This window comes from Malaya genurostris, chromosome 1, assembly GCF_030247185.1.
Source record: "Malaya genurostris strain Urasoe2022 chromosome 1, Malgen_1.1, whole genome shotgun sequence".
NCBI classification, from domain to species: Eukaryota; Metazoa; Arthropoda; class Insecta; order Diptera; family Culicidae; genus Malaya; species Malaya genurostris.
In genome coordinates, this window is record NC_080570.1 from 80,567,324 (window position 1) to 80,580,943 (window position 13,620).

Sequence of the window (13,620 nt, forward strand, 5' to 3'; positions counted from 1 at the left end):
TAAAACCCATGTACCGAAATATCGGTTATTTCTATAGATTACCGAAAGATCTCGTCAAAAATATTACCGAACAAAGGAATTAAATCTTAGTGTGTACGGGGTTCTGATACCGATATGGTTCAGATTGATTTTTGCGCCGAATACAGATTTTTGAAAAAAGGACCTGGCAACACTGCTGGCATCTCTGATCTGTGCTAATACGGATTGCGATTCATAATTTCATTGTTCATCGGACCTTTGCGCTGTTTGCTTCGTTGGGTGTTAATCTTCATCGAAAAAGTTTTAAAAATTGTGATTTTCAATTAGGCATTGATTTTTGTGTGTTCTCATTAAATTCTCTGCGTCTATACTATTTTATTGAATATTGTCAGTTAAAATGACGGACGTTGAAATGAAATCTGCTGGTAGGTTATTAGTTAATGAAATATAGATTCATTTCGGTGAAATAAATTTTGTATTCCAGAAAAATCGACAGTCGAAGCTGAGGCCGAGGTCCCGAAAACGGACAATGGTGAGATTTTATTGTTTTTTAAGTATAATGTAAAATTTTTCATAAGCCACGCCGGTTAACTGCAATGGCGGTTGTTCCCCAGGGCGAAACACTAGTGCTCTACATTCTAGATGGAGAAACAAAATGGCGTCACATCGATTTCATATGATGCGCCATTTTTTTCTGGCACGGCTTGAGTTTGTGCGTCTAAAATTAATTTTAATAAATGCGATAAATTTACTGCGGTAACAATCAATCGACGCCATTACGTTATACATTATCTCAAAATTTATTGATGTTGATTACCTATCTTCTTTCTAAATCTAGTTTCTAATGAAAAATATGAATATAGAAAGTCAATTTTTTCATTAAATACTTGATTATAGGGAGCAAAATGTTTTATTATCGGAAGATGGATTTTTACTGGTAAATCACTGATGGCGTGGATTGCTCTGGATTTGCAATTACGAGCAGAAATGGCAATGAAACACCGTCAGAATATTGTATTTCTGCTCGAAAATTCAAAACCAGAGCAATCACAGTTACGATTCACGCAGAGAAGCCGATACTCCAAATTGTATTACAGGGCCAAAAAAGAGAACTGATTAAAAAAGAACGGTGATTACCATGTTGAATATTTGAAAACTTGTTTTTCATTGATCACACTTGCTCGGTGTCTGTGTTTTGCGTCAATCAATAAAACGGTTTTGTTAAATTGGTTTGCACGCTTACTGCTCGGAGAAGAAAACGGGTGCAAAAGTGCATTTTTTCGCATGGTGCCGTTTTTCATTGTAGCGTGGATTGCTCTGCTCGCATAGGGTTTTGGCTACCTGGGCAGCCATAGCCACTAGACGGCTACCAAAATTGATTCAGTGGCGGTTGTCAAATTCAATTTGACAAAACAAAGTCGCCTGTATCTAATGTAGCGTTTACACCGTTTACACTATTGCTGGTTGCCAGCATGCTGGTGCCAGTGTACTACCCTCTTATGCCCCGTTTACACTTCTGCTGGCTGCCAGCATGCTGGTGTCAGTGTACTGCCCTCTGAGGAAAAACGTTCAACGGTGGTCCTTCGTTGATCTAATGTACGATTCAGACGATCCGGCTTCTTCCGTCACCGTCACCGGAACGTCAGCCTCCGTCAAAATTAGTCAAATGAGTTTTCCCTTTGCGCATTCACACGATCCAGCACAGATCCGGAACGTCAACGTCCGTCAACGGCAAGCTCCGTCAACATTTCTCCGAAAGAATATTTGACGGACTGTGATTAGCGCACACATGCACGATTCATATGATTACGGTATTGAGCTGACGTTTGTTATGTATGTATTCGGTGTCAAGATCCCACTCTTAAACAAAATATACCACATATAGGTAATTAAATTTATCAGTAGATTTGCAAAGTACGTTACGTTGGTGAGTGGAACTCATTGTTTTGTTTTTTCCTCTTTCTAGCTAATTTTGAAAGTTGTTTATTCGATTAAAAGATAGGAAAACAACAGATTGATTGGCTTCAAAAGCTCCCAGATTTTGTATTAGTGGAATAAAATTGTGCGAAACTAAGTTCTTAAAATTCTGCGTGTAAAAAAATGACATGACGGACACGGATAGGAAACCGGATCGTGTGAATTAGAATGACGGTGACGGACGTTGACGTTCCGGTGACGGTGACGGAAGAAGCCGGACGGTCTGAATCGTACTTAATACTTTGGATCATTGGACCACAGTTAAACGTTTTTTCCTAAAAGGGCAGTACACTGACCCCAGCATACTGGTAGCCAGCAGATGTGTAAACGGGGCATAAGAGGTCAGTACACTGGCACCAGCATGCTGGCAGCCAGCAGAAGTGTAAACGGGGCATAGTTAGCCGAGCGTTTTCATCACCCACCTGACACCGGTATGTGAGCACCAGCCATTTGAAAGTATACCGATTACGTTGAGCCCCTCGCGTTTCGAGCCCCAAACACTGCGATGTTTTGATGCTCATCGCGACTCTCAAATTGTGAAAATTATCTCCGCTTGATGTCCTAAAACACTGTGCTGTATTTTAGGTAAACCGACAAGTTATTGTGAGAGAGTCTACCCAAAATTCACTAGTTTTCGTGCACTAAACAAGGTAAACGCGTAAAACAAATCGATAGTCCCACGACAAAAGGGCCTAACTGCAAATGAGAGCCTCTCTTTGTTTACTTTCTCTTTTGATTATTACGGAGCCATTATTGCAAATTCTCTAAAGTTTCCAATATAAACCGAAAGCTTGTAGTTTTACCTTGAAAGTTTTGCGAAGAGTAAAGCGTCAAATATAAAATCAGTTCGGTAAATCGTGAAAGACTAAGTAAACAGAGAGAAACTGTCATTTGCAGTTAGGCCCTTTTGTCGTGGGATGGTCGAAATGTATTACTGTTTGTTTGTTTACGTTGCAATCAGCTGATTTTGAAGTTCCGGTTTTGATTGCATCAAGATGGCGTCGTGACAGGGGCCGGTTTTCATCTTCTCATCAGAGTTGCCATTTATACAGATTTATCTCTATAATACAGATTTTTACATCCTTATACAGATTTAATACAGAATACAGATTTTATACGGATTCTCTAAATTTAATACAGATTTATACAGATTTCACAAGAAGTAATAAAGAAAAATTAAACTGTTTTCGTCTGAGCTATCTTTTAGTATTTGATTGCAGTGGCGAGATGGAAGTTTATTAATCAACCGACAAATCACAAATTAAAGTAAAAAATTGTGGGCAGATATTTGATGATCAACACAAAAAAAAAACATTTATATTACAATTTGAAGCTTTATTGTTAGGCTAAGGCCGTAGACAGAGTGAGCACGATAAAGCAGAGCCAAACTTGGTATTGACCAAAGCGAGTAATGCACTTACAGCAAATTAAAAGGACCTTTTCAGAGAGAAAGCTGAGCAGATTTATCGCTTGCACTCTAATAGGGCCCCTTTGGCTTGCTGAAAGTATGCTTCCCTCTTTTGGTCTACTAATGTCATCCACCAGCTCGGTTCAGCTTCTTGCGTTTATTCTGTCTGCGGCCTGAGAGTTGTATGACCTGACTGTCATATTAAGTCAACTTTGAAATCTAGAAAAGTATATAGGAATTGAAATTTAATTGTGTTGAAAAACCATTCATATTAAATTTCATCTTTACATATTTTTGTGAACTACGAAGATAAACATAAATGCTCATTGAAACTCTCATTTTGTTAACCATAATCTATTGAGATACCGTTCAACATCATTTCATTGTAGAAATTTCATTTTATTAGTGAATACAGATTTTTTATACAGGGTAATGCATATTTTCTTTGAGAATATCTGGCATCTCTGCTTTTCACCTTCGCTGAAAATGTCGAAGATTTCAATGTGAAAAAATCCTGGGGGATGCGGTTGTATCGTTTGAGTTGTATATCTGGCAGCGGTGAGGCAGTCGGTCACCAGAATGTCTGCCAGCCATATTTTCCAGCCGCCACCAGTGTTTTTCAATAAAAAACTGCACGAAAAGTGACCGAATCGAGCAAAACATTCCGAGTGTTTTCAATGAAACCGACGTTTGCTAGCAAGTGAATTGAGTTGTTCATTGAGAACTGGTGATGTACATTGCTCTGGCTTTGAATTGTCTAACCGAAAAGATAATAGCGGCCCTTACACGAGAATTATTGTCATTTTTAATGACAACTTAAGTAATCACATTCCAAATGTGTATAGTATTCCCTTACACGAGAATTTTTAATAATCACTAATGTCGTTTTTAGCGGCCCTTACACGAGAATTATTTTTGTCACCATACACGTTCATTAAAATGATATTATTTTTTAGTAATGGCACTTTTAACGATCGTGTAAGGGCTGCTTTACACTTAGAAATATTTTTGTTATTTTTGATAATAACTAAGTAATTATATTTCAAATTTGCATAAAAAACTCGTCATTACTGCACCATACACGTTCATTAAAATTATATTTTTTAGTAATGATCCTTTAATGATCGTGTAGGGTCCGCTTCTGGAGAATTCACCATTACTGCCCTCACACGTTCATTAAAAATGACATTACTTTTTAGTAATGACACTTTTAATGATCGTGTAAGAGCCGCTATGCAAATTTGGAATGTCATTACTTAGTAATGATAAACAATGACATAAATAGCGGCCCTTACACGAGCATAATTTTTGTCATTTTTAATGATGACTATGTAATGATGTATTTAAAATTAGTTAGAAAACTCGTCATTATTGCACCATACACGTTCATTAAAATGATATTATTTTTTAGTAATGGCATTTTTAATGACTCGTGTAAGGGTCTCTAGTAGATTGCATTTCTACTCGAAAGATTAAGCGATCCACGCCACCAAAGTTTTCCAATGAAAAACACGAGAAGACATATCAATTTTCATTAAAAACACTGTGGAGTGTTTTGTTTATTATCGCTACATGTGAACACATGGAATTCATGAAAATATGCACTTGATTTATAAAATGAGTGTGAATGGTGTGAATATATAATGATATTTATTGAAAATCATGCTACATTTGTTGTACTCATTTCCACTAAAAACGAAGTAAACATGTGTAGTTTGATTCAATTGCAAAACACATCAAAACTAAGTGAGAAATAATCTCATCTAATCTTAGTGAATTTGCACATGAAATCTTAAAACAAATCGCTTTAAATTAAAGTGCTATTTACATATGAATCGATCGTGCAAATTTTTATCCGTGCAACATGCCTAGTGTCCAGTATACCGAAGATACCCAACGGCTGATTGTTAGCATGCAAATTTTTGACTTAAGTTTTGGTTGAAATTGAACAGTTTGATCGTAATTATTTATCTAGCTATTGTATCAATAGTCATCTCATTAGTAAATTCACTTTTGCTGATTACTCGACTTTCGATCAACGAATTGTGATAAAATCGAATACTTCAGCTCTAAGAAGCTATTTTCTCAGCTCTAGTAGTCATCTCATATACTCAGTGGCGTCTCGTGGCAAAATTGACTAGTTGTGCACTGATTATGTGGTATGATAGAAGATGTAACGGTTTGTTGTAAGTGAAAAGTAAAGATTGAGGAATGGAGATTCGCACGGAAAAGACACTAACACAGCGACAACAGATACTTGAAATTTTATGTCTGATGTATATGATGTATATCGGTGCGATCCAACCTGCTTTCATCGAATAAATAAAGATAAAAAAAATTGAATTTAGATGGGGTTGGGGACGCAGTTGATTCCATCAAATCGACCGGTTGTGCAGTGCACATAAGGACGAGACGCCACTGCACATACCATACTAAAATCATAAGTTAGAGTGAGACCTGCTGTCTCTGCTGGATCCAGTGACTCTAAATCTGTGAACCATTTCGCGGTTAATTTTAACTTTTGGTTTAAATCTGACACTTGAGCGGTTATTTTGTATCGAGTAGTTAAATTTAACTAAAACTGCGGCCCATTTCAAAATTTGACGGACGGAAAGTTATTTGGGTTTATTTTCCACTGGAAATAATTTCAACTAAAGAGTTAATATTAGAATTTTCATTGCAAGATTTTTTTCAGCGTCGGAAAATAACCATCGATCTGGCAAAAATAATCATGCTCTCGGGCAGGGTTATTTTTGACATCAAATTTGCCGTTCGAGTGTCAGATTTTAACCAAAAATTCAAATTATCCGCGAAATGGCTCACAGCCTAAGGGCATGTTCAGGAGTGTTGTGTTTTAGTTCTAGATGCATAATTTATGTCAGTTACAAAATTTAAATCCGGATTTTATAACAAGAAAAACTGGCAGCCCCAGCAGTGTTTTACTCGTGTTTCAAATATACAAAAAATAGAACGGCATCGTAAACCAATGTAAAATTGACAGAAGAACTGTTCGAATAAATAAAACTAGAACGTCTTGCTGGGGATACGTTTGCTCCAGTTTCTGTTATATTATAGATCTTCCATATAGAACTTCTAGCTGCTGGATTTGCTCTAAGGGTATGATGAAAATAGGTGCATTCACATGAAATTTATTTTGCATTGCTATAACTGCAGTATTAGATAATTGTCATACTATTTCTTTCTGCGGTACTGCTTCTTAGAGTCGTAGCGAATATATTGCGTTCGACTTGGTCATAATGCATACTGATTGTCGAAAGTGTCGTAACCGGTTGTACACTTACACAAAAAATATATGGAATTTCATAAGGGTATCGTATGGTGTTTAGTCACAAGAATATCGTATGCGAATCATAAGACCGCCGTATGAAGTCACAAAAATTGGAATTGGAAACTTTTTGGAACATTGTGTGAAATTTCTATGACAAACTCTCATATTCCGTAAAATTCATAAGTAGTTCGTATGAAAGCTATTATAGTGCTGGATGTTATGTATATTGCAGAGTTATAAACATTAAAGGGCAACAGAGGTGTTTTGGCCACTGCATATATTTTGACCCAGCTAACAAACTTTATGGATTTAACCGATGTTAAGTAACCCATGTTGCATCAGTTTGGAGCTATTCACATTAAATTACCAATTGCGGAAGGGGTTTTAAAAATATTACAACATTTGGTGGATATTTTCACAAAGTGGGTCAAAATACCTCTTTTACCCTAATAGAAATATTTTTTATATTAATCTTGAAATGGTGATTTTCGAATAAATTTTGCTTTATGATTTTCACTACTCATTTTGCACTAGCTTATCAGTCGAAGTTTCCTCGCCGTTGTCTATCATCGGAACTTCAAATCCAGTAGACATTTCGGTGTCTGCAATGGGAAATCCTAATTCGCTGCTCATACCAGTACTCGAAAGACTGCAGTATTTGAAAATACAGATGCCATTTGTTGTTTTTGAGAGAAACCAGTGGCGTCTCGTGATAAAATTGACTAGTTGTGCACAGGGCTGGCAATAATCAACTCAGTACTTCATCATCACCGAGTTAAGCTCACCTGCAAATCGGTTTCAAAAGCATCGCTGAACGAGTTGAGTAACTGGGTACCATTTGTATAGAGAAAACATCGTCTCAACATCGTAGTGTCAAGCAATCAGCATATGAGCGCTGAGTGCACGTCAAATATTCGAACAAACTGAGAGACGATTTGTGAGTTGTGATTTGATGTGTTTGTGCATCAACACATTGAATCAGATTCTAATGAAACTGTCTCGCTTGTATTCCACACCCACCAGAGTTGCCATGGGCGGCCAATGTTCGAATCGATGCCATTTCAATTGATGTCTCAAGACAAGCTCTCGTATGCTGGAAAACGCATTCGTTTCAGTAGCCAGTTGTGTTTGGCTCGAGACATGAAATTCAATCGTTTATGGTATACATCACACTACGGTTCGACATTTGTTTTCGTACATTAATGCTCGTGTTCGTTTTGAGTACCAGCAAAAACAAAACCGAAAATCTGGGTTGTGTTGGCAGCTCTGTGGTTTAAGAATACACTCACCGGTGTAGCTCGGTACGGTGATGCCAAACTCAGTACTCACTTTTTAAAACTAGGAATGAGAGTTAAATGCTATGAAATCAAAACTGAGAACCATCAATACCATCATTATTTGATGTCAGCGGTGCTCTGTATAGGTGAGTGTGGTTGTTTAAATCAGCGATGATTTTCATCTTTACCATCATTTTTCGGATTGCATCGTAAATCATGTGGTGAGCTGATGAGTAGAAAAAATCAAATCTTATGAGCGAGTTTTTGCCACCCTTGGTTGTGCACTTCTTATGTGGTATGATAGCAGATGACAGATTCGCTTGTGTTTTTCAATACAATGAGATAACGATATACTTTCGGATAGGATTTTTTCTTCTTTTTCTTCTTGAATCTGTGCAGTAGCTCATGTGCACGGAAAAAACACTAACACAGCGACAACAGATACTTGAAATTTTATGTCTGACGTATATGAGATGCGTGTAAATACACGCAATTTGGTGTGACCCAACCTGCTTCTATCGAATAAATATAGATTCCAAAAATATAATTGTATTTGGATGGGGACGCAGTTCATTCCTTCAATTCGATCGGTTGTGCGGTGCACGAGGTGCACATGAGGACGAGACGCCACTTGATATGTGCTGTTTGACTTCCACATTACGCGTAGCATAATCCACCCGAATTTTTAAGCATATTTAGGAAGAGGAATAATTATAAAATATTTGGATTACACAATGTCACGGCGCGTATCGAAATTTTTTTTCGGATGGGGTTTCTATAACAATCTGAGCATGAAAATTCTTCTAAGGGTTTCTTTCATTGAACAAACCTGTTTGCAAGCGAAAAAGGCGATTTGGGCCTATTGTAAATTGAAATCTGCAATTTACTGACGACCTCGTTTAACAATCAGTTCATTTAGTGTGAGGTAAAGTAAAACAAAGAGTGCACTCACCATTTAAGTTGTCGTCAGGTTGCCAAAGTTTACTGCTATCCTTGCAGTCTCACTGTTCGCTCTTGTTTCCAGCAACAGCCTGCTCGGTTGGGTGCACAACAGTAGTGAACGTTCTTTAGACACCATCCGGTTGTCTTGACACGAAATGAGGAGTCTTTCCCGTTCAACCTCAGCCTTCAGTTCCGCCCAACAATGCCACAGTGCCATTAAACTCCGGAATGCTCTCTCCGCGTATTCTAGACGGTCAGAGAGACCAATGTCAATGAATCCGGCTGCACTGTCAATGAATCCGGTTACACTGATCCATTCGCTCTAACCTTGAGATGTCTATGATGGGGTGATGATTCCACTGTGTGGCTGCTGTGCAAACTGGTACTGGAGCTACTCGGGGTATGTTCGATACGGGAACACACGAGGGTTTGCGTTCCGTTCTTTTGCTCGTTTTGTTTCTTATCCGAGCGGCCCTTACGCCAAACAGAGCCCCTAAAGCATATTTCGCAGTGGCGTGTAGTCCTCATGTGCACATCGTGCACTGCACACCCGGTCAAATTCAAGGAATTAATTGCATCCCCATCCGCATTCAATTATTTCAATTTTGGATTGTCAGTTTATTCGATGAAAGTAGGTCGGATGGTACCGAAAATTATGAGCGATTTTGGCCACAGCACAATATGCACAAATTCATCTTTTGATAACACTTTGCCGTTGGCAGTACGTGGCATTCTGAACTCGAGCACTTTGGTTTGTGCACCAAAATTGCGTTTATTTACACACATCTCATATAGATCCAACTCAAAATTTCAAGTATCTCTTGTCCATGTGTCATTATCTGTTCCGTGCACATGAGTTACTACACAGATTCAAGAAGAGAACGAACTACTGAGCTCAACTGTGAGATCTCTTGTCACGTTTGGCTTTGTGGTTCAGGCTTATGGCAGATGAAAACAAATTGCTTTCTCAGTTAAAACGTCAAAGCGGTTTTGTTAATGAAGTTATTGGCAGATGTACTCGACGTGCAGAGCTCGAATTTTTTTATTGTATCGATGATACGAAATGAGTTTACTAAATAAAAACCCATCCAAAAGTATATCATTATTCCATTGTATTGAATAACACAAGCGAATATTCATTCATCAATCGTTAGTCTTCATTTACGACGAACTGTTACAAATGATTTCATATCATATAAGCAGTGTACAACCCGTAAATTTAGTCACGAGACGTCATTAAATTTTCGAAAACATCACCGTGATTCATCTGGGCATTTTTAGGCTGAACATACTTCGTAGTTGAGTTCGGTCATCTACTAACTAGACCAACAAATCGGAATAATGATATCGTTTCTGTTATTGCGTCATCAACCACATGGAGGCTGGTATTTTAACATTCATCATCCTACAACTTACAAACCAGAATTTCGAAAGAGATTCAAAATCAGATTTGAAAATTTGGACACTTATTTGACTGTTCGAAAAATTTTCAGCTCATCATCTTGTGATTCAGGAACCGGAAGTTGAATCCGGATGAATTTTAGGAAATGCGTAAGGGACCACTTGCAATTTAACCCGACTCATCAAAACAGTCCATACCATAGCGGTCACGAGAGAATGCGAAAAAGGATCTTCGCAGATGAACTTAATAATAACTTCTACTGAAAAAAGTTTCCTCGCTATTGGATTTCAAGATCAATGGGCCACCACTAAACATCTTTCACTCTATGAAGTGTGTGAATTATAAGTCATCATTCTGGCATGGACCCAAGCAGTAAAGCTCATAATTGCAAAAAGTAATTATGAGTAAAATTTGATTGTTATTTACTATGTTTTTAACCATTGAAATAAGAAATGAAATTAAATATTTTCTTAAAACATATTTGGAGGGGGTGCAAAACATTATGCACTAGCATGCCCCTTGGAGAGAAGTGATACAATTGCATGAACGTCCCAGAAAGTCGATTGTTTCTAGATTTTTCGAGATGTGGCTTTGTTTCATGCAATTTGAAGACTTTTGGCATAAATGAATGTTCGAATTCAGAAATTTCATGTAATGAAATCAAAATTAGTGAAAGAGAAAATAGCAGAACAGCGAGAGATTCGTATAATAAGCCCTGTTTTTTCTCTCGGCGGCCCTGTCGGCAACCACCAACACTGACTACTACTATGCTACTTTAACTTCTGATAATTTTGCGCTAAGATACAGTGGTCACCGCAAATTATGCGTCTTCGAAAATACTTTTCGCCGACCTATTTCTCACTGTTTTCCACGAAAGATTACAAAATGTATTACACTGACGTCTTTTTTATGCGAGTTTACGTACCGCATAACCCTGAAAATTCTCATAAAAAAGTCACATAAAAAACTGCATAAAAATGACCTTAGTGTATTGTATTACGCACGAAACATTACAACTGAATTATGCAAAACATTTGAATTTATTTTTTGGAACAGTAACACTTAACATTGGCAAAATGCGTTTTATTTTTCATCAGTTAGACTAAAATTGGTTATTTTAGATCTTTTTTCTTCGACTATTTTTAAAGCAATTTTACTTTCATAAAATAATTTATTTTATTGCAGAACACCAGCGTAAAGTTAATGTTGGCAACTTGCCGAGTGATGTGACGGAACAACAGCTACGCGATTTCTTTAGTGGACATGAAATTGAAAAGGTGGAGATTTTCCACTATCGCAAGTACACTTTGGCTATGCTCTTGTTCAAGGATAAGGAAGCAGCTACGAAAGCAATCACCGAAAAGGAAGGATCCATTTTCCGTGAGCGTCGTCTTCGTATGCATTTGGAATACATTACTATTCGGCATATTAGGCGCGATGTCATCGTTGTTGTTGTTGATGATGAAAATACAACTGAGGAGCAACTATGGGATAAGTTGAAAGTAGCGGGTGTGGAACCGACGTCCATTTTACTTTTTCACCCCTTGGGATATGTCTCCTTACCTAAGGATTCGGATAAAGCAGCAATATTGGAAAAATTGAATAGCTCGGGTTTCAATGCGCATGACGTTAATCAGCGCGATCAAAATCAGCATCTTGACATTTGGCGTGCTGCTAAGCTATTTTTCCGCAATCGTAACCGTGTACAGTTACTAAACATCCCTAACAAGTGGATCGAGAACAAGGAGGAAATGATGAAGCAATGTGCTGAGGGTGGTACAATTACGGAAGCAGTTTCAAATAATGTAAGCCAAAATGCTTCTAATTATGCTCGAATTTTTTACGAGACGGAAGAACAAGCAGCTAAGGCGGCCACTGTTCTTAATGGTCGTGTGTTCGAAGGTAAACGTATCCATGCTCTGCACCTAGGATCAGCTTTGATTCCTAATTATAAGACTTCGGTGTATGTTAATGCTTTGGAAAAAACAACTAGTGAAGAACAGGTGTATGATCATTTCAAGCAATTTGGTGAAATTGACTTTGTAAATCGTCGTAATTGCAATGATGCTGCTATTATTTGCTTCAAATCAGCAGAATCGATTGAAAAGGCTTTAGCATGTACGACTTTTCCAGCTGCTACTGAGGATGACAAAGATGCTACTAAAGAGGTATCAGTGAAGAAGTACGATGGTCCATTAGTACTTCGACCACAAGCTGTTAAGCGCAAAATTAAAACTAATGAGGATGGTAAACCAATTGATACTGAGGAAAGAACAAAAGAACAACAGGATGTTCTGAAAAAACTACAAGCATATTATCCTGTATTTGTTGCCAACGTTCCGTTGAACTGTCCTCCGTTGGAACTGAAGCGTTATTTTACTCAACATGGACTGATAAAATTTATGTTCTCGCCCCAGATCGTTCCATATCGTACAAGTGCTCCGCACCCGGTAAAAACATTTATAATCTACTATAATTTCAAGGCAAGCGCACAGAATGCTTGCAAATTTCTCGATCATAAATTTTTTGGTGGCCATCGTTTGCACGTGCTTCCTTTGCGCGGTGAGCAATCTTTTGATGTATCAAAAACTTTGAAATTGACAAAAATTCCATACTGTAAGTAGTTTTTTTTTATTTTTTTTATTTGATTCAACATTTTTTTTTATTACAGTATCGGAGGATGCATTATTCAAGAAGATCAAACCATATGTTGGTAAAATTAATCGTATTGTCAAGAAATCACGATTAGCTGCATATATTGAACTCAATGATCCTGCCGATGTTGAAAAGATGCTGAAAACTGATGCGGCAGATCATCCATTCCCAAAGGGCAGAATTGAAGCTATCAAAACCGCTGTGAATGTGCGTCTCTATAATGAGAATGATTCACGCGTATTAAGTGGTATTGCTAAAATTATCTCGCAGAATCCTGATATGTTAAAGCGAACCCCAACGTCTCAGGGAGGTCCTATGAATAAGCGTCCCCGCCTCAATGGCCCCGGTAAGAGATTGGATACATTTTTGTTAATGCATTTCTATGTTTCAGGCCCTAATGGATAATCCTCGAGAGCAACATTGGGCAGAGATGCCGAATGTTGCCTCCAGATTGTAGTTTCTTAGTTCCTCTTTTGTACTCTTATTTGTTCCCTCAATCAAGCAATTGGTTGTATGTAAACTTTTCTCTTCACAGTTTATAATGATGCCATTTTCATTGATTTTTAAAACAGTGTATGAATGTCTACACATGCGAAAGAAGACGTTTGTTATAAACTATGAAGCATATGAATTTTTTAAATTTAAATTTTAGTAGAATGCAGTATAATTCAACGTAAATCTCGTTTTACAG

At 37.6% G+C, this 13,620-nt stretch overlaps 1 protein-coding gene across 1 annotated transcript in view; it reads left to right on the forward strand.

Moving 5' to 3' along the window:
* The first annotated feature begins 220 nt into the window (after positions 1 to 220).
* Positions 221 to 13,620, forward strand: part of LOC131440608 (uncharacterized) — a 43,970-nt gene continuing 30,570 nt past the window's right edge. Inside the window, exons 1-4 of the mRNA XM_058612043.1 lie at positions 221 to 404; positions 464 to 511; positions 11,460 to 12,890; positions 12,946 to 13,275. Coding sequence (XP_058468026.1) covers positions 377 to 404; positions 464 to 511; positions 11,460 to 12,890; positions 12,946 to 13,275 — 1,837 coding nt within the window. The 5' untranslated portion in view covers positions 221 to 376. The remainder of the gene's footprint in view (positions 405 to 463; positions 512 to 11,459; positions 12,891 to 12,945; positions 13,276 to 13,620) is intronic.